At 35.3% G+C, this 23,017-nt stretch overlaps 1 protein-coding gene across 1 annotated transcript in view; it reads right to left on the bottom strand.

Moving 5' to 3' along the window:
• The window catches only part of LOC107690776 (neurexin-3a-beta), a 100,146-nt gene that overhangs the window by 30,124 nt on the left and 47,005 nt on the right, over positions 1-23,017 (bottom strand). The window contains exons 3-6 of the mRNA XM_016489195.1: positions 20,479-20,650; positions 3,847-3,936; positions 3,501-3,513; positions 3,336-3,384 (exon numbers count right to left, since the gene is read on the bottom strand). Coding sequence (XP_016344681.1) covers positions 3,336-3,384; positions 3,501-3,513; positions 3,847-3,936; positions 20,479-20,650 — 324 coding nt within the window. The remainder of the gene's footprint in view (positions 1-3,335; positions 3,385-3,500; positions 3,514-3,846; positions 3,937-20,478; positions 20,651-23,017) is intronic.

Genomic DNA, 23,017 nt, shown 5'->3' with positions numbered 1-23,017 from the left:
GGAAACAAGGAATATCAGAAAGCCAAGTCCTGACTGTGACGAAAGGAGGAGCTGGGGATGGAGGAGGGTAATTTGCTCCTGAGCAAGTAATAAAGCTGCTGAATAATACTGGATAGACCTTAGGAAAGATGTGACAGGCATTGTATTGCTATAGGTAGATGTGGATCAGCTGAGAGTCAGCAGATGCAAGCTTTACCCACGTGACCTGCCAGAACTAACGCTACGCTTGATTTGTGTCTGTTTCATTGCTCAGTCAAACTTTGTCTGACCAGCACAAATCCACCAAGTGTTTTAATACTAAAGCAAAAGCAATGGAAAATTACTGCTTCACAACACTGTCCTATGATGTAAAAAAAAAACTTGAAAGGAACCTTGAAAGACATCTCTAATCTCTTACTCATGAAGACAAATATCCCTTGAAACCACACAGCCATAGGATTTAACAACAATGAAAAAATTATATAAAATAACTGATCCATGTATGAATCAGTGAAACGATTATATAAACACATTCAAAATGCTTATTTGATGCTGTTCACTTTATTTAAACAATTCAAACAAATAACAGTTTTCTTGTTTAAACAAGATTGCATCATGCAACTGATTTGAAAAGTTATTCTTTGGCTTAACTTTATGTTTTCATTTTGAAAGAAGATGTTTCAATCAAGTAGCTCAAAATTATACACTTCCCATCATGCTTTGCACAGGGCTAGACAGAGAGAGTAAATGTTAAAATAAAGTGTTAAATAAATAGCGAGACTTGTTAATGTTTAATGTAATATTAAGTTGGTATTATAGTAAAAGATTTTCTGTTATGTTGGTGTTTTTGGGTAAGTTACCATTGTGATGAACTGTCTAGCATATGCTTGGGTTGTGGACCTGCTCACAAGAATTCAAGTTGCCTTAATAAAAATATCAACTCCACTGGTAGTGCTAAAGATAATCAGCAGCATCTTCATACTGCCAACATCTAACATCATATGTGTAAAAAAAAGTTATATTTAGCTTGCCAGTATGTTATTATAAGTGTTTGGCTGAACTTGATTAAATCATGAACAGTGATTCCAGTCTACTCAAATACTAAGTAACAAAAGCGAATGATTTGATTCAATTATTTCCAAATAATTTGATTCAAGTGTGTGGAACCATTGGCCATGATAGAATCAAGTTTAAGAGGTTTTTTTTTATTATTATTTTTTGGATAGTTAAATTATTATTATAAATGGTTATATGATTAATTGGAATAAGTAAATGATTAAATTATAAATGATTATAAATGAATGAATGAATGAACATTTTCACATTTTCTTTTAATTATGATGCAATTAACAATTAATTTTCCACAAATTTAATTACTTAACCAAAATGATGCATTTCGAATTCAACAAATGATCCGACTAGGAAGAACACATTTGTAGCGCCAATTCTCCTATCATTAGTCAGTCGCAAAGTTTCTTCATGCAGTCAGCTGTGGGGGCTTCACGATTACAAATGTCTCTTGCCAAAATGTGTCTCAGACACAGAGGAGACTGATGGCTTTAATATCACTTCCACCAGCTCAATTTGTACCAGGATGCCTATGAAATGGCCAGTCTAATCTCATTTCGCCAAACCACCGTGTTTTATTGGCTCCCGGTCAAACTTTATGTGGGCAGCACTCTGTTTGGTTGTCAAGAGTGTGCGAATGAAGCTTTGTTTGCCTACTCTCGTGTCTTTATCTAAAGGACGTGGAGAATTATAAACAATTCTCTTCGGTTATGAAAACATGAAAACAAAAATGTGTCAGAGAGGCTCTCAACCTTAATAAAATTAAGTCGTGGACACCGGTTGCGCTCGCGTTAACTGTAGCAAGCTGTTTGCATACTGTTGGAAAATCATTCAGATGCACCTGGTTGAGTGACTTCTCCTAAATTAAGCAAAAGCCTCTGTTTTGCATATTTAAAATTTGACATCCCACACAGACACAATGATTTGTTGTTGTAATGTGTTTACCCTGTCCACATATGTGACATACATAACCTGGGCACGGTCTAATCATTGTTTCTGATTTCAATACCACAGTTAAATTTGCATCTGTGAACTCAAAGCTGAAGAAATAGGTCTAAGCTTGACAAATAAGCTCACTGGAAATCACTGGACCAAACTGAGAGCGTAATAAATTAAGGAGAACGTTGTCAGCAGCACTGAGACGTTCTGCTGAATGGAAGGTGTAGCTGTGCAGAAAACCACCCAAAAATCCATTCCCGGAGATTTATTTTCCATGTTGTGTTGCAGGAAATTTGTGTCCTCATTTATTTGAATTGTAAATCTGGGCCAGACGTTATTTGTGGTGTAGTTCCCAAATCAGAAATGATGAGGAGATGTAGGCACATATGTGAAAACACATGCCATTCGCATAAACACAGCATTATGTTAAAATCGTGTCTGAAAATGTTGTCTGACCAGCTAGCAAGTCTTAGACCAATTTATGCTGAAACTTAATTACAAGTTAAAATCAGTCATAAGGTCCATTCACTATAAGGACAATACAATTAAAAAAAAAAAAAAAAAATCAGAATAGGAGAAAAATTAAAAATATTATAATATTAGAAAAAAAGAATAGGAGTATAAAATATACAATTATGCAGAAATTAACAATTGATCTTCTACAAATTAAATTACTTAATCACTCATTAGACCAATAGTTTTTATGCAAAAACGTTATAGTCAGTCTTAAGACCTTTTCACACAAAGGACTTTAACTATAATGATTATGATAAAGATAGTTTTAAACATTTTATGAGAACAGGGAAGTTCACACCACAACTATAAATTGATAAACAATACAACTATAAGCTATAAACCTGATAAACAATAAAAACTTTGACAGCCAATCAGAATCTACTCAACTTTAAAAAGTTTGAGCACTTAAACTAGCAGGCGACATAATTCGTCCGTTGATGTAATAAGATATTTTATAAGACAGAAAACAAAAACAGCACTAGATGAGGCGAGTATTTGCCTACAGCCCATTGTAGGAAACAAAACAGCAAAAATAGCAAATATGTGCTATTATTTGTCAAGCACAATGCAGTAAAAACTTAATTGCACATGCAGCTTGTGAACAACAATTTAGATGAATTTATATTAAAAAAGATTATGGTAGGCATGTGCCCCAGTATTGATGAAATGTCAGAAAAGCAGCTGGACACATATCTTTATTTTTATAGTTAACTTTATAGTTAGCGTTCTTGAAGTTCTTGAACGGCCTTCAGATGACTAACTTATATTACTAGTCTCAGCAGTTCCCACTGATGTCTTCATTTGAATTCATGCTTGTGTGTCTGGGGTCATACCTGTATTGTGGGTGGAGTGCGGTGTTTTCTCGTGGTGGTGGTGGGGCTCCTGATGATATGCAATTAATGTCTGAAACAATAATCATGCTGGTGTTTTCTTCTCGGATGATACTTCCTGTGCAGCCACAAGCTGCTGCCTGCAACAGCTCTTGTATTTCACTAAACCTTGTCTGTCCACCTTCCATTATATCAGCCAGAAAGTCAAGTGAAATTTATGTTTATGTTAATTTGTTTTAATGTTTACATTTAAAACATTCATAAAATGTTTACTAGGCCAATATTGAACCATTAAACAATGTATGTATTATTTAGTCTGTCTTTAAGATCATACAAAGATCAACGAGCATTGAAAAGGCAAAAGAAAAGCAAATATGTGATGGGTGCAACACAATATACAATATAATTATTTATCTATATGTTATAAATAAGTCAATTTAACTAAAGAAAAATGGTAAAATCTATATATATTAAAATAAAAAATAAAAAAATAAATTAAAAAGGAGGAAGTTACCTTTCTCCTGAAGCCATTCCTCTACGGGACGGGCATATTTGAAAGGAATTTTCTTATTGGCCATTTGAATTCTCTCATTATCGCTGTTACCTTGGAAGTTTAAAAGACATCTTTAAGAATCAATAATCACGGTTAAAATACTCATAATTACATTTCCTGTCAATATTTTATATTTTAAGTTATTTAAACACTTTTAGAAGAGTTTAGTCATGTAAATTTGTCCTTTTTTTTTTTTTAAAGCTGTATGTGTTCATAGTCAGTTAATTTTCTTTTTTTTTCCTTCAGTAATGAAACACTATTTAAACTGCATGTCTACTCCATCTTGTCTCGTAATTATATCAATCATCACAAGAGTTGATAAAAACATATTTATAATAAATTTGGTTCATCTGTAAGAGATGTGTAATGAATGCCAGCAGATTAGCTGCCTGCGGTCAATCCATCTATCCATCAAAAGATGACAGCATACACTCTTTCATGCTTCACATACTTATAATTATATACACATTTATCTGCTGACTGCTAATGATGCCGGTCAATATTTACAATTTTTCACACAGAAAACCACATCAATAGTCATAATCATACAGCACCATTGACAAACAAGAACTAGACAGCAGCTGCTTCTGTTTTCCAAAGCCACGGAAATTATATAGTTGTGAAATCATGTTTGATGAATGAGCTGGAACCAATGGGACGCAAAAGCGAGGCGCGGGCCTCCACTCATGAGATGCGTCTGGGGATGTTTGTTTTAATGGCAAGCCCAAAGAGCCATGCTGATATTCCATGCGACTGTGGGCTCATGGAGACGCAGCAGGAAGCTGATCAGAGGGGGTTCTGGATGTCATTTGAGGACAGGGGGCCGCAACGCCATGCTGTTACGACAATGACTTCGAGTGCTAAGGGTGGCACGACACTGCAGGATGTTGTGTGAGCCAAATTTCAGGACTCCAAGGAGGGGTGTACCAGGGGGCCAGCCTAAAGGGAGCCTCCATCATTGGCAGAGCTGTCTTCAGACAGCAGGAAGCGCAACCAATACCCTCAAAACCCGGGAATTCAAGTCATACACTTCTGAGGCCCAACCTCTTGGAGGTAGAGGAATGCCAACTAACAAAACAAAACAAAAGTTTTATGTTGCACAAAAGGGAAGGATGAGTTCTGAGACAACTCAACTAGCAACTGTACCTTCTTTAGTGATATGCAGAAGACAGAATGTCATGCAGTACTGGAACAACAAGTAAATTAGGGCTGCACGACATATCGGAATGTAGTTTACTGCAATATGACTTAATGCGATAGACATCGCAAAGGCTGTGATTTAGTTCAATAAATATATACCTACCCATTTCGAGTGAAAACAAATATACAGTATGTCATGCATATATTTATTTGATGGCATTCCATCAAAAAAGCCTGATGGCTTAATGTTTACAAAAAAAAGAAAAATAAATTAAGACATAAATATCAGTATTGTAATTTTACAGTGTACTATACAGAACTAAAACTTCAAATGAAATTAGAACTAAAACCATAAAATAAAATAAAATAAAAGAATGAAAAAAAAATATATATATTTTTTTACTAACTGATATTTTTAATTTTATGGTTCACTTTATAGTTACTGAAAAAACATTATGTAAAGCATGTGCCCAAGTGTGAACACCTGTTTTTTTTTTTTATCATTTATCATTTAGAAAAGATGGTTCAGAACATGGAAAGAAGTCTTCAAAGTAAAAAGTAATTACATTTTTTTTTTCTATGCAGATGCACTGCCCAACAAAATCACCCTAATCATTCTAGATTCAAAATATAGTTATTCAAGTCATCTGCTGGAAATTCCTGTTTTTTTATATTGCACTATTTATTGCAGAACAAAAATGACTGAAACGACAGTTTTATCCAGTATTGTGCAGCCACAGAGTAAATGACACACAAATGACACTGTCTCTTTAATGGGGCACTGTCGGAGTAACCCCAGTTAAAGCCACCCGTGTGACCTAACCTGCAATCCTTGTGTTACAAGTACAGACACTTAACCATGTGGCAGCACCGCAGACAGATGTTGCAGGTGTCTAGCAGGGGACGCAAACACTGGACGTGTGGGAGGGCAGTGGGACAAGAAGAGAGCAGATGGAGAGAACGAATGGGATGCTTATTATCAGATGAAAAGAGAGAGTACAGCCGACTGAGGCCATGACCTCTCTCAAATTCACACGCACCACACACATAGCTTTTTCCCCATTCCCTCCTATTATATTCCCAAGTCCCAAATTCAGTTTTACCCTGGTAAAGAATGTGTTGTGCTCTAAATAGATCCTCAAGAGAGGCAATGTCAACTGCTATCATTCTAAGCTCTGCTGAGGTGTTAGTGGTGGCACTACAGGGTAGTTTGATGGTGGAAACTCATTACAGATGGGCTCATCCAGAGCTTTGGCTCTGTTATGGACATCACAACACTGGATCCTAAAAATAAACCTCATATACAGACAGTTTAAAGGAATATTTCATCCAAAGATTACAATTCTGTCATCATGTACTCACCTGCAAGTTGTTTTCAAATCTGTTTTCTTGAAAAATAGTTGAAACAATAAAAGTAAATGGGGTCCAAAACAACATTGGGCCAGTATTTTTATCGTTAAAGGGCACCTATTATGCAAAATCCACTTTTATATGGTGTTTGGACTTAAATGTGTGTTAGCAGTGTAACCACCCTACAATGATAAAAATCCACCCTCTCCTCATTTTTTAAACCAAGTCAGTCTCACAAGGCCTGCCTTTTTGAGTCTCATGTAGTGTGACGTCACATTGCATAGGGCAGGTGTTCTGACAAATAATGCTACCAATCAGTTATGCTACCAACACTGTATTTAGGGTTGGGGTAGGTGTACATGTTAATAAAGCCTCACACCTTATTAATATCATGCTGGAAGCAAAATCTGATAGGTAGCACTTTTCGCTATCGAATTATGCTACCATCTGTTTTAATGGGAGGTAGCAAAATCTGACAGGGTAGCACAAATCGTCAGAACACCGGGCCACAGGGTTGATTGACAGCTCTGCATTGATATAGTTTCCAGCCTCCGCGGTTGTACGCTGTCCTCCATTTTCTCTGCACTCGAGCAGCTGTAACGTCAACAATGTCTCGCAAGCAATCCCGATGCTCTGTGTTTGGATGTAAGACTGAACATAAGTCTTAATTTTCTCCCAACATCTGAGCTGATGAGGACGCTGTGGATTACTTTCATTTTTCAAGTTAATGCGCCTCAAAATCTATCTAAATACGTGTATCACTCCAGACTCCTTTGTGAATGTCATGTCATTATAGTGCTTAGCATTTTAACTGTATTTGTGTGCGTACATTAAGTATTTTTTAATTGACTTGTGAGATTAGTTTGCACCGTTCGTAGCGTGCGATTCGTTCGGTAGCGTGGTCGCGCGGCTCAGTCCATTGATTCGCGCCGATAACAGGTCAGGGTGACCATACGTCCTCTTTTCCCCTGACATGTCCTCTTTTTGGACCTACAAAAATGCGTCCGGCTGGGATCTCTTAATTGCCCAAAATGTCCGGGATTCGGCTGTTTTATTATATGTGTTTCGCTCCTGCGATTTTCGTGTTCACTCCTTTAAACATTCTAATATTGTATATAATTTTGGCGCATCAGGGGGACGCTCTCAGGATGCGGTGTATTTAAATATTTTAGAATGAGCGTTTGCGCTGTTTACTTTCACTTTCGATTTCGTGATCACAAGCACTCTGTGTAAAGGGAGCAAGCACATCTTACAAGATCAGATATTTGTCAATGAACTCAGAATCTGTTGAGCAGCAAATACTCCAGCATGGTCTTGACAGTCATCTCTCCTTATTCTCAACCTGTGATCAGTCAAAGCTGACTCCGGTAGCTCTTGTTGGATGCAGGGTTGCCAAGTCCACGTTTTTTCCACAGAATTGGGCTACTTTTAAACTGTTGCCATGGGTTGATTTTCCCAAGTGGGTTAAAGGTTTGAAATATTGCATAAATTACATTTGACTGAAATGCTTGTATTGAAACATTTTGCATTCTACCTATGATAAAACTTTCATGGACTTCTACATTAACTGTTCCCTCCTGGTGGAATGACCTGCCCAGCTCAATCCAAGCAGCTGAGTCCTTAATATTTTCAAGAAACGGCTGAAAACACATCCCTTTCATCTTCATTTGACCCTCTAACTCTAGCACTCTCTATTCTAATGCTACTTTTAATTGTATCTGCTTGTTTTTTTTTAATTATAAAACTTGACCCTCTAACATTTGCACTCTATTCTATTTCTATTCTAATGGCCAATCCATAATTTTTGGGGGGAATTTTTATTTATTTATTTTTTAATAAGTATCGGTTCAGGCACCATTTAGGCACCGGATCCGTTTTAAAAGTATTGATTTGGCACCAGTATCGAAAAAAAAAAAAGATACCCAACCCTAGTCAGCGCGCCGCGAGCTCTGTAAGATCGCGCTGTTTCGTCCCACTTTCATTGCATTTGACTTCCCATATGTATGGCTAAACACCTGTTCTCTCGCTCTCCGTTATGTTGCTTCTACCGGCTGTTTATTGCTGTAGATATGCAATGCAGAGAGACGTATACGTGATGCCCTTTTCTGGAGATGGGGCGGGAATATGCAGCTCATTTGCATTTAAAGCGATACACTCCAAAACAGCACTTTTTTTAGACACACCCCAAAAATGACATTTTCCAGCTGTTATAATACATGATCTGTTGGGTATTTTGGGCTGAAACTACACAGACACATTCTGGGGACACCCAAGACCAATATTACATCTTGTAAAAAGGGGCATAATAGGTGCCCTTTAACTAAAACTATTAAAATTATTTTTGTTAACTGAAATAAAGCTGAAATAAAATACAAAATAAATATTAGATGAAAAAAACCTGAATTGCTAAAATTGCTAAAACTGAAATTATGAATTATAAAATAAGTAACATATGTTATATATTAAAAAAAAGGATAAGAATGAAAAAAGCACATAACAACATTACTAAAACAAATTAATAAAATACAATATAAATATTAAATGAAAAATGATTACTTTAAAAATTATTTTTTTTAAAAATTACAAATTTTACTAATTACTAAAAAATTATTATTAATACTATTTTTAATTACTAAAATTACTAAAACTGAAATTATGAATCAAGTAACAAGTTTTATAAAAAAAATATAAAAATGACAAAGCACATAAAATTACTAAAACAAATTAATAAAATACAATAAAAATATTAAATAAAAAAACTAAATTACTAAATTTGACTAATTAATAAAAATAATTTTTAATAGTACTTAAAATTAAATGAGTAACATTACTAAACCTAAAATAATTATACATTAATTAATATAAGTTACATTTAAAAAAGCACAACCAAATTACTAAAATAAAAATAAAATAAAAACCAAAAATATTAAATAAAAGCTGATTCAAAAAATATGAAGTACTATAATAGTATATAAATAATTCTAAAGTAACACTGCATTGGACCCCATTTATTTTTATTACATAGACAAAAACACTGAGATATATTTTAAAATATCTGAACTGTGGTGTGTGAGAGACGAAGGTTCAAGCTCAGCCTGAATTGTGCCCCAATTCTGTTTTCTTCTCTCCTTTTCATGCCTATCTAAGCATTACACAAACCAAATGATTTTATATTCAAAACCAAATATGTAAAATATTTTAGGAGCTTTGTTGCCATTTTTCAGGACAGTGGGGTTAGGGATGGAGGACTGCCTGGTACATAGACATTTGTGGATTTGTGCTGCTTTGATCCAGCAGTACAGAGGGCATGACACCTTTTCTCACTCCTGAGAACATGAAAGGCTCTTTGAAAATGAAACAGCATTAGGAGGTGTTAACATGGCACAGGATCACACGCTGCGGGGGAGTTGTCCTGATACTGTGATTAAGTTTCACAAACACATACAAGAATGTGAGATATCGGTGCATTTTAATTCCCTTTAATTCTAAATTCGAGGAACCCTTAATGGCTCTGCGGTACCACGAGTGCATGCCAAAGAAACCCTAAACTGCTGCCACATTTAAAATGTATGAGATATTTCATAGAAATTGTTATATTTTTGTATAATTAGACGTGATAAGTGCGGCTCTCTCTCTGTGGAAAAGGCTGCTAATAACAACAACTCAAAATAATTCATGAGAACAACCGTGTGATTGTGAACATTCTCCCTTTGTAATCCAGCAGTGTTGTGTGCAGTTGTTCTCGCCACCGAGTGATAAATTGCTGCGGGACGCCATTGCTCGCTGAAAACAAATATAGCTTATTGCATGAAACCATCGGCCTTGCCAAGTATTATTTGAGCCTCCAAAAACAAAACAAAAAAAAATCTCCTCATAAACACTACTGTGTTGTGTTTCACAGTGACAAATTGCTGTTTTGTGTCTTTTTTTTTTTAAAGAAAAATCATTGAGAGAAGGCAAAAAAAGCCCTCAACACATGTTTTAGGGGTCTGACCACTTACAGAAAAAAAAATAAATATATGCATATATATATATATATATATATGCCACTGAAATAGTTATCCGGTATTGTTATTGTTAACTAAAACTAAAATTATGAAAAATAATTTTCATTAATTGAAAAAGCTGATATTAAATAAAAATCTAGATTTTAGATTAAAAACTTCAATGAAAATTGGAAATGTTGCCTTGGCAACTACTGAAAATAACAAATGTTTAAGTACTAAAATTATCAAAACTAAAATTGAAATAATAATAAAGATAAATAGAAATGTTTAAAAATCTCAAAATTAATAATAATGGCAAAAGCACATAACATAAAAATTACTAAAACTAAAATTGAGTTAAAAATAAAATAAAAATTGAAAAATTAAAAATAAAAGCTTATTCTAAATATGAATAAATACTATAACTGTGCACACTGTAAAAAAAAATCCAATTCACAAAATGTTGTAAGGGCAAAAATATTTAAGTTGAACTAATTTTGTTGCTTGTGCTTAATTGAGAAGACATATTATATTAAGTCTGCACAAATATATTTTAAAAACATTAAATTAATGGTTATTTTTTAAATCTAGTCAACATTCAGAATACCTGAATGTTTGACTGAACTAATAAAAAGAAATCCAGCCAATGCTGAGATCATTCCGCACGTGCACGGGCCTGAGTGACTTCGCGGGAGAAACAGCGCCGCCATCTTGTCAAGTTCACGCGTCAGGTAAGTCCCACTAAATAAATGTTATTTTTTTAGACTAAATTTAACGAGAAAATCATGCAACATATTCGACTTTTTTTGAGTGGATATTTAGAAAGTGTTTTATGAGTTGTATATCTGAAGAAAAGTGGATATTTAAGTGTATGTCAAGTTAAGGCGTCAGGTAAGTCAAGTGGCACTGAATAAATATTTGTACTTAGACTGAATTTATCAAAACGTATATTAAAAAGGTGTAAATGTTTTATTTAAAATGTATATATTTATACACATACGTACAACATATAAAAACATTGAATAAGCGTTGTATATGTCTGAGGGAAATTTCAAGGTCTTTCACCTTGTTTAATCCATAAAACACTTACCCCCGGTTTCACAGACAAGGCTTAAGCCTAGTCCTAGACTAAAATGTAAGTCTGAGCTGTTTCAACTGAAAGAAACTTGCACTGATTGATCTTAAAATATATCAATGCCTTTGTTTTGTCCCAAGAGGGACACCAGTAATGTTTTTTGTAAGGCACATTTATAAAAAATTACTTAGCCTAATAGCCTAATCCTGGCTTAGTCTAAGCCCTGTCTGTGAAACCAGGCCTTAATGTCAAAAGCTGTGTTACTATGATTAATTTTAGCTTTAGTTGTATGATATTTTTGTGTTTCCGTGACGTGAAAAGATATGAAGAGATCACGCGGTCTTTCTCTCTTTTATAAGCCATTATGCTTAATACGACTAACGTTAACTGAAATCTATGAAACGTGTAACTTAATGTAAACCACAGTAATGCAGTCATTTGAAGTTAACATGGGCGTGTTGAATGGGTTTTTGCGTGTGTAAACTTTTGCAATTGTCCTGTGAAGTAAAAAGATGACATTAAACTAACAATCAGCCATGGTGAAATGTATGTCGCTCTTTTCAAAGGCGAATTTCAAACGCCGTTTTTAGTCTAGTGAATGGCACTTCGGAAGAGGAGTTCGTCATTCCGAACGAAAATGAACAACTGAATCGTTTCACAAGGCCATTATATTGTGGACCGTTATATTTTGATATTATTTTTATGCTATTTAAGGTAGCCCTATAATATGAAATGTACATGTTCTATTACAAATCCAGTCAGCATCAATGCTCCCTGTTGTGCAATGGATTTGTGCCAAGAAATGGTTGCAATTTCTGTTTCATCACAAATTTAATTAACTGATATTGATACATTGGAAATTATTTAAAAGGCATCATTTCATTTTTTAACTTAAAATGTACTTTTCTGTCTGCATCAGGGTGTGCCCAAAGGTTTCATTAGTGCTTTGTCATTAGTGCTTTGTCATCATTGCAAGATTTCAAGATTTTCAGATGCAACCCAGTTGCATCCAAATTCAATTGAAATTTTTTACAGTGCATAAATAACACTGAAATAAAACGTATTTATTATCAAAAAATACCACCAATTTTGTCAGACCAATCTTTTTTTCATTCACAGAGTACAATAAATTTGGGAATGTGAATTAAATTAAAATCAACATGAAATCAAGCCCACTTTCATATTATATGTGCATACTGAATATTGTATTTCTTTCAGAAATACATTACATTATGGAAGTAAAAAGGGTTGCATAAAAAGGCGCAACATGGGGTATAGTCGGCATCATTTCCTCATTTCAAGCCAAAGGTAAATGAGCACTGAAAGATCCGAAAGTCTGCGGTCTCCTGCATGAATACTTCAGTTACTGTGAGTGAAGAACTAAATATGTCACTCTGTCCACATACTTAATACACCTTTAACTTTGACAAGGAGAAATTTTGAAATTTAAAACACTCGACTCGTTGACCCGGCCTCTGTCTAATTCTCCCTCTCCAGCCTTTTCTGTATTCTCTCCCTGAGCACTCTTCTTACTTGGCTTGTATCTCAACCGAAAGAGACTTTCTGCATATCATCTCACTACAAACACAAAATAAGAAATGTGACTCCAGAGGATCGTCCCTCAGTATCTGAGGAGACAATGAGAGTGGGAACGTTTATCCGACCATCCTTGGTGGTTTCATTTAATCGTGGAATTAGAAAGACAGCTCATATTGAAAGCTTATCTCTTTCCCCCTCTGGAGAGATTTATAAGGGCAACAGATTTCGTTTTTGATACAAGTAATTGTATTTGGTTCATAGGATACACAAGTGTCTATTTCGCACATACGAACCCTGTCTTGAATCTTTTTTGCGATAAAAGGTTTCTTCTTTGTCAAAAATGCAATCTTGTCTTTTTGTTTTGAAAGATAATTGTCTTCTTGCATTGCAGTCGAGCCGCCCCGGCTCCATCCGTGCTCAAAAAGAGCGCAAGGTTTTGCGAAAGATTGCTTATCGTGAAATGTGTGCTGCTGACTACTATGGGACACAGAGCCGTTGTTCACTGACAAGCTGCGCAAAACCACGATCATATTTTGCGCAGCTTGTCAGTGAACAACGGCTCTGTGTAGTAAATGCTACTCCATGTGAAAGCCCGCACGTAATGGAGATTTACCGCTGATTACAGAACCGGCTTTACTGACAATATGCGCATTAAATATCGCATGTGATTTATCGTGTAGCCCTAGTCAGGTCTTTGTAGATGTTATGTTGCTTCTGAGATGCTCGATAACATTTTTTCCTCCTATTTTAACAGGAGGTTTCTGAAGACTTCCGAACTGCCTTCTGGTAAGACATGCTCTAGGAAGAAAGAAAAACATTTGGTCATCTTATGTGAGCCATATGAAAAAAAAAGAGAATTAAACTCATTCATATTAAACAGGGTTGCCCAAATAAACAGGATAATGGAGACGAGCAAAAGCAGACAGAGCAGGTAGGGCTTTTTTACTGCAATTTACTGCATCAGGAATAAGCTGACCTTAGAATCAGAACTCAGTCTCGAGAGGGAAAAAAGCCCTGTAATGCTTTAACAAAAGAAAGGATATGCAACCTTACAGAGAGGTTACAAAAACAACTTGGATTTTCGGTCAAAAACATCATGTACGTCATCCAGACATTAGCATTAAGGTGGCGCGACATGTTATGCATGCTTGCAGAACATGCTGATTTAGAAGTCATTGACCTGAAATGGTGTTACTGAAGCAGGGCACCATGGGACCCTAAAGCATAATTTCTGAGCTTGCTTCAGCAACTAAAGGGATGACACAGCATGGGGTAACCACATATGATTACACCTGTGAGCTCAATCTCCGCACAATCACACATAATAGGGTGCTGTAACTGCCATTTATGAAAAAATAAAAATACATCTGATGGCTTCACACTTAACATATTCAAAAAGAATTTAAAATGTAGAATAAAAAAGTAGAAGTAGAATAAAAAGGGTAATATATAAAAATAAAAATATAGAATAAAAAAGTAAAAGTAGAATAAAAAAGGGTAATATATATATATATATATATATATATATATATATATATACACATATGTGTAATAAAAAGAAAAAATTAAAGAGAAAAAGAGAAAAAAAAGTATTTTTAAAGAATTTATAAAAAACTTTTTAAGGTTCTCTCTCGCTCTCTCTCTCACACACACACACACACACACACACACACACACACACACACAGACACACACACCCACACACTTCAATTATTGAAAGGATATGTTTCACTGTAAAAAATATTTTTAAAAGTGTTTATTGGAATATGTTTATTAGGGTTTTTTAAAATGAGTTTTCCTGCTTTAAAATTTGAAGTTTAATTCAATGTGTTACCGTTTCCCGAGTGAAAAATATTTCAAAGTAAATCCTATACCAGATTTTGACAGTGTGGAAATAAAAAATGCAGTTGCACAGAATGAACTTATTCTATTCAAAAAATATATGAATAAATGAATGCATTGAATTATTGCACCATATCTGCATGCAGTATTACAGTACAAAAAAACTATATATTTTACTAAATTTACAATCAAGTCTAACCAGCAAGCTGCACCAATATAAGATTGTGCTTTGCACATATAAAGTCATAATCATTCTTTTACATGCAAATAGGCTTTTTAATGCAAATTAAGCTTCTTTAGAATGTGCTTTATTACATATTAAATATAGATTGCACTTTAAAGAAATACAAAGCAGACAAATAAATCTTGTATCAGAATAGTACTTTTTAGCTGTGTAAATCAAGAGCATCATGGTGAATGAAGTGAATCTGGACTAACAGTTTTCAGCAGGGTGTGCGACAAAAGATGTGAAGTGAGAGAACTGAATATCTCTACCAACCTCGCTCGGCTGATGGTACAAAAATGATACGGTGATTTGACTGAAGTATGGCGGTCTGAACCACTGTCAGTGCTATAGCAGAATAGCAGCGCCCATCGCATATAATCGTCTACCATTTTCCCCGCTGTCATTCGCTATTACCCAGCCTGGGTCCTGGAACTGCCAAAGCAGCCACAGGGACATCAAAAAGCCTCTGCACAGCCATAAAGAAAGAAGTCATCTTCTTCTCAACATACACACACATAAAGATGCAGACACGGACACACACCGTCAAACCATCATATTGCACACACGTGTGTCAAAAATGATATAACATCCCCTCCGTGTTCCTTGTCGTAACCCCTGTCCCACGAATACACTTGTCTCTTGAACATAGCATCAAGCTGCCGTCTGATTGACACACTCTGACATTTCATGCCAAACTGCAGGGGTGTGTGGGACAGTTTAGGGCTGCAGCCAGAGTGATAAAGATTTCGACTGATTCCATTTGCTTTTGCTCTATTTTGGTAAGGAAAAGGCGATTTTTCAGTTTCCCTCGCCTCTACCATGCAGGTTATTTTATTTTCTATTTTGGTTTAACCAAAAACCGTGGTGCCAGTATTAAAATTTTATACTTTTATAACTAACTAAATAAAGAAATAACATTAAATATAAACTAAAAACAAATATAACTGTAGATACTGCAAAAGAATCTAGGCATATCAACACTATGATGTATTAAATCTAATGTATTTTTTAAATACTTGAATTATTAAGGATTATTAAATTATTAGTATTTTTAAAAAAAATGTCAGAAGCTGAAGCTTTTCAGAGTTTCAGATGATAGCAAAGGTAATATAGTGTAAAAAAATAGAAAAATAAAATAGTAAAATACCTAAATATATGTAAAATGTTTACAAATGTGTAAATAAAAAGATTAAAATTAATAAAATAATAAACAGTTATTAATACAATATCAGCATATAAAATTATGTTATAATAAATTAAAAAGGTAATGTAGATCTAAAAAACAGAAATAGGCATGAATATTTAAATACCAATATCAACCAATACTGCTAAATTTAAACATCCCCAATATCGGATGATAAGTGTTGTGGTTGCCTCTAATATATAGGCTAAAATACAAATATGAAAACGACAGCAGTACAGTCAGGCTTAAGACCTCATCTTACCTGAGGCTGACTAGCAGAGTTGGAATCAAAGGACTAAACTACAAATCTCTTTGGATATCACCTGAGCTACAAGAGAAATTCACTCTGTGAAGGATAGGATTCGGCAGAGGAATTAATCCTCCTTCTATTTATTACCCTTTAAAATGCCCTCTAAATGCAAAAAGTCATTAAATCTATTATATTTCACAAGTAAGCGTGATGACATGGCATCGGTGAGGTGACATGCTGCCAGCACTGAAACCTGGTGGGAGTTGCTAAAAATCACTATCTTCAACTGAATTAAACAGCTGTATTTTAATCAGAATCATTCTAAACGCCTGTTGTAAAGGGTTAAAATATATCTTGTGCAACACTATTCGATACTCTTTGTGTCTGAATGCGGTTAGCATATCACTGACAACGTGAGATAATTCTTCACAAGACTTAGTATCTGTGGTTTTCTAAATATAACGTCTTATAGCTTGCAGTTGTTAGTCCAAGGTATACAGTTCCTTGAAAAGAAGTTGCTTATCTGACTCTTGCAGTGAGTTAGAAAACTACATTTCCACTCCTTAAGTCCATTATATGGTAAAGTGAAGGGAACGAGAGAAGATTGTGCTGATTTTCAACTCCAGATTGCCAGCTACAGCCTAAATAATAGACACCGTTGAATTTCCCTTCAGCATTTTCTGGAAAAATCCAAGCAAATCCAGCCAAAAAAGCAACCTACAATGCCTACAACCGACGAGTAATAGTCTTATGCTTACTCATATTTGTTAGCCGTTACCGGAGGGTGTGCGAATTGTATTAGGACATGTGGCGGCACTTGGCTCGGTATTTCTAGTAAAGTGAATGGACAAGCGCAGCACAATTTATTCTCAAAGTAAAGTTCTCTGAGTATTCTGCACATGGCCTCGGGTTACGTTGTAATGACAGTCATAAGCTTTAGGTGACAGTGCTTGTGGCCCTGTAGACATCTCTGCTTGACCTCTTGGGACCCGTGGAAGATAAATAGGCAAAGACGCAACGAGCTACCTTGCCCTTGCTATTTGTATGTGCTTAGCGCAGCAAGGTATGGTGTAATAACTTGGCAAAAGCACAGCTCTGGAACCGATGTGGCAAAACTATTAGGCATTAGTTCTTTGACACATTAAGAAAATAAAGCACAGATGTTGAGCGTGGTTCAGTGCTCTCCATGGGTCTTCAAGAACCTGCTTCATTTAGCCTGTAAATTAAATAAAGGATAGCATGGCAGCGCACCAAAAACTCACAATATCACTTGAGAACTGCAGCTCCATCAAAGAGACCAAATATATTTCTTCATCAACGTCCTGACAAGATCGAATTGAGAAATCAAACATTACAAGGAAATCAGTGCCAAATCAAAGAGCAGCCTGCCATGAGGGGACATCTGTCTTCAAGCATAATCATATTCTATTCGCAGGTGGCCATCTGAATATATAAATATTTTATTATCATGTTGAAACTTTGGCAGAGAAAGTACATTTTGCTGACATTTATATAGAAGTGTTATACCACCATGCCACCTATAAATCTCAGTGATATATTTCCCCAGCTCTTATGTGAGTCTGCTGCAAATGCCCATGTTGGCAAAAATGAAACTTTAGACCTAAAACAGGCAGGCGCTGACTTCTGTATAATGCATCCATATGAACAGCACGGCGACACGCTGCTGCATATATTTGTCATGCCTAATATCATTCATATAAATGGCAGACTGATAAATGGGTGCATTAGTAGAGTTGGCCACATAAAATGGGTTTATTCAGCGCCAACAGGAACACAAACTGATGCCCTTAGATGCTCAAACAGAAAAAAATGGACACGCTGGTGTAATGAACAAGACAAATTACTCTTATTACAAAAGTATGCATTGTTTAGAATTTCTTATAATTTTGATGAGAATGTTTGCTCAGTAAGGATAATGCTCAACAAAGCGTGTCTCTTGTGTGTGACCCAGCTGAAGAGACAAGTGGAGGAAGTTTGCGTTGTATAATCTCTCCTTAATACTCCCACGAAATGAACTGTACTCCATGTACCTGCATTATAGAAAAGATCCAACTGATAGCGTATTACTCTAATGCTATCCAAGTAAATCACTGTGACGGCTTCCCTTTCAATGATTTTGTACTAATCTTGATTTTTATATATAAAGTCATGACAACCTTAGAGGTTTCAGACTTCTCGACCTTCTCCAATTTATCCAATCATGCTAAATGGAGTAAAATATGAGCTTAGAGGAACTGGCTGTGTCATGATTTCCCCCCTTTGCTCTTGCTTTTAACTGAGAAGAGATGTAATACTAGATACGGTAAGAAAATGGTAAAATGGAAAGATCACACCTGAGGGGAAGGAACCAGGTTCGGTGTCGTTAAATAATGGCATCCAGTTAAACTTTTTTCTAAAGCCATTTAGAAGGTATTTAATATTTAATATTAATTTATTACTATTAGTTTTTACAGTGGATGGGGCTGTAAAGTGTGATGCTGCATAAACTCACATTTACGCTACAGTTCAAAAGTTTGGGTTGGCTGCATTTAAATCGGTAATATTATGAAAAAGTAACTGTTTTCTATTTTAATAGATTTTAAAATGTAATTTATTCCTGTGATGGTAAAGCTGAATTTTCAGCAGCCATTGCTCCAGTCTTCAGTGTCACATGATCCTTCAGAAATCATTCTAATATGCTGATTTGCTGCTCAAGAAACATTTCTTATTATTATCAATGTTGAAAACAGTTGTGCTGCTTAATATTTTCATGGAAACTGATATATTATTTTTAGGATTCTTTGAAGAATAGAAAGTTCAAAAGAACAGCATTTTTTAAAAACAGTACTCTTTTGTAACATTATAAATGTCTTTACTGTCACTTTTGATCGATTTAATGCATCCTTGCTGAATAAAAGTATAAAATACTTAAAAAAAAATCTAAATCTTGATGATCCCAATCGTTTGAACGCTTGTGTAGATGGAAGAGATATACACAGCTGATGTGACATACTGAAATATAATGTTTGGAAATTGCAGTCTTTCCCTTTTCATTAGATAAGAGCTGTGCTTGCATGCCTAGGAAATAGCAGAGGCGTTATTAAGATGGCTGCAGAGTGAACTAACTCACCTTCAAGGGACGTTGCTGGTAAATGATTCCTTTATACACTTTAACTAATTTCTTAGAAGTAATAAAAAGATAACAGCAAAAAATAAAAAGAGATATAATACTAGATTTGTGAAAAACCTACTGTATACTATACCGTTCAGAACCTTGGGGTCATTGCGAATAAATTAATACTTTTATTCATCGAGGATGCATTAAAATGATCCAAAGTGACCTTTAAGACATTTATATTTTTTACAAAATTTCTATTTCTATTTCAAATACCTGCTGTTTTTTCATACTTTCAACTCATTTAAAAATCCTGAAAAAACCCCCCAAATATCACAGTTTCAACAAAATTATAAGAAAAGTTTCTTTAGCATTAAATCAGCATATTAGAATGATTTCTGAAGGATCATGTGACACTGAAGACTGGAGTAATGATGCTGAAGATTCAGCTTTGCCATCACAGGAATTAATTACTAATTAAAATATATATACAAAAATAAAAAATAAAAAGGAGAAATAAAATTAAAAAGTAAACTTGTCAGCTACTTCCACACCACGTCCAATGCTTTCCACAGAAACCCACACAGCAGTGCGGCAAAACAAAATGCCATTATTTTCCAGCCACGGAAGAAAAAAACAACAACATCTAATTGACAATTAAATGTAATTTAGGAAAATAGGAGAGGCTACAAATGTACTGTTTGTTGGTATTGTTGTGACTGAGGCTCACAGGATGTTGCTAAATGAAAGTACACTGCACAGTCACTGGGGAGACAAAGTGACTTTAGAAATAGCTCGAAAGCAGTTGCTGTCCAGTTCTGTGCGTTGTCCATACATCTTCTTGATGTCATAAGCCAAAGGTTGAAGCGGTCGGTGAGAGGTCTTACCTGAGGGGAAGTGCTCATTGATGGCCCAGTTGTCCACCTGAAGTGTAGCATTGCCCCCATTTCGGGTGAAGCGCACTACATGGTACTTGCCGTCATTTACAGCGGTGCTGCTCTCCTGAACAGTAATGTCAGACGTTCCGATGTTGAACGTGACTCCAATTTTGCCTTGTTCCTGAAAAAAGGATGAGAAAAACATCAGTTTTGTCCACAACATCTACATTAACAACAAACACATGGGATGAATTCAGGTAAATTTTGTGACTTTTTGCCATTGTGCCATTCAGTTTCACCTTATGTATTTTTCCTGTATTTGCCTCAATGAAGAGATGCATTTATTCTGTGTTGATTATTTTTTAATGACGCAGTTGCCCTTGAAATCTGTCACCTCTTGCTTTGCTTTTGTTCTAGCATGATCCTGAATAATCTATTAGCATTAGTGACCCCTGATAAACTTGTCCGCTTGATGAAAAGTATTCATCAGCCATTAGCACCCCCCATCTTTGGAGGTGAAGAATCTGGCTCATTGATTTACATAATGCAGTGAAAGTGGACTGAATCAATAGCATTAGCTAAAATAGAGAAAGAGATAAGAATGATTAATGGAACAGGAAGGTGTGCAGTGTTTGCCCTCATGGATCCAAGAGGCTGTGTGCAAATGTAGCTGCAAAGATTCCCACTATAAATTAATTAGCACAGCCTCAATGAGCATCGGTGGAGCAGGAAGCATTGAGGAAATGTTTCATCCATCGTCAATGTCATGAATTAACTATATGTTTTGAAAGTGTCTGCTGGAAACCAACCTAAACTGGTTTGGGTTTGGGGCCCTTGTCAGTTGCTCAGGCCGGCTAAATCAGCATTAACCATTTTTTTTTTCTTCTCTGCAACCGTTTCATCCTCTCTAACGCACTCTCTCTACCCCCCTCCTGAGCCCTGTGGGTTGCATGGATATATTTGATGGTTATGTTAAACCGAATCTGGTGTTGTTCTTATCTCTTGCAGCATGGAAAATGATGACAGATGATAAATTTTATCAAGGGAGATGTTTATCACCGCAGAGTACATTTATCACAGAAAAATCTCCCTGAGAGAAATCTGGGCCAGTTCTCTCAAGTTCATTTGGAAGACTTTCCCAAAGACCGGAATGCTGTGTATATTCTTCTCTGTTTATGTCTTTGATTAACCCTAATGTTTTATTGATATTGACTTTACTGATTTCATGTTTGGTGTCCCAGAGACCCCAATGATGTCCACTACAATAATTTTTTCTTTTATTCACCAAGGATGCATTACATTTAACAAAAGTAACAAAAAAAAACCTTCAAAAAGATGCTATTCTTTTTACCTTCTATTAAACAAATAATCATGACATTTCTAAGCCAGCATATGAGAATGATTTCTGAAGGATCATGTGAAAATAATGACTGGAGTAGTTGCAATTTAGGTTTGCCAACACAGGAATAAATCATGATTTAAAACACATCAAAATTGAAAACAGTTATTTTAAATTTTAATATTAGTTCACAGTATAACTGTTTACTGTATTTTCGAACAAATAAAGGCTGCCTAAGCAATGTGCACATTTTTTTTGAACATATTAAGAAAGTATATTAGATCAATTTTGTACATATGCACTTCCTCAGAATTCAAAATTATATGTAATGATAATTACATATAAGAATACTGCATCTCACTCTTCAGTGTCACAAACTATGGGTGGAACATTTTAAAACACTGTTTAAGTCAATTATAATTTGAATAATGCCTCGCAAGATCCCTATTTTCTGCTATTTTTTATTACACACCATCTTGCTTTTTAATTATACAAAATTGACGTTAAATTGACATCCATAATAATTACTATTACAAATAATTGTTTTCTTTATGTTCCACTTCATGCCATGCCTCCTTTAACTATAGTAAATGGCCTCTTGTAGGTTATGGCTATATTATGTGTGTTTATTTATTTATGTATTTAATGGATAGATATGCATAAGCTTGTCAATGTGTGGTATAGTTTTAATGAAGTGTTTGTTTTCAATGATTCTTCAAGTCCCTTGAGACCGTCTTTATAGAGGAAGGAGGATTGTATATTACTGTAACCCGGCCTTTCTTCCTGCATGAAAAGCTACAGAAAACATATCTCTGCCCTCATATAAAACATTAATGAGTTGAAAATAAGTCAAAACACATAAAGAGCACTTTCTGTTTCCACAGACTTACACATACATACACACACAGTGCTATGAAATATCTAACCGCCCTGTTACTTTTCACTTTGTGAAAGCCTCTTACTGCTGTATTACTTGCTTGATCACAGAAACACTCTTTTACATTTAGCATCAAAGAGTGTCTCTCTCTTGCACTCTCTTTCGTACATCCATCTCATCCCCCTTCCACGTTCCAATTCCAATACTGTAACGCCTTTGTATCCAGGAGGGTAAAAGGACGAATAAACTCTTGGTTTTTGAGCAAGTGATACATGAAAGGAAATAGTCTGTCACGCACGCACACACACACACACACACACATACACACACAC

Source organism: Sinocyclocheilus anshuiensis, unplaced genomic scaffold (assembly GCF_001515605.1).
Source record: "Sinocyclocheilus anshuiensis isolate Anshui unplaced genomic scaffold, SAMN03320099.WGS_v1.1 scaffold3606, whole genome shotgun sequence".
NCBI classification, from domain to species: Eukaryota; Metazoa; Chordata; class Actinopteri; order Cypriniformes; family Cyprinidae; genus Sinocyclocheilus; species Sinocyclocheilus anshuiensis.
Note: the sequence above shows the minus strand (reverse complement) of the source record. Positions and strands in the feature narration are given on the sequence as shown.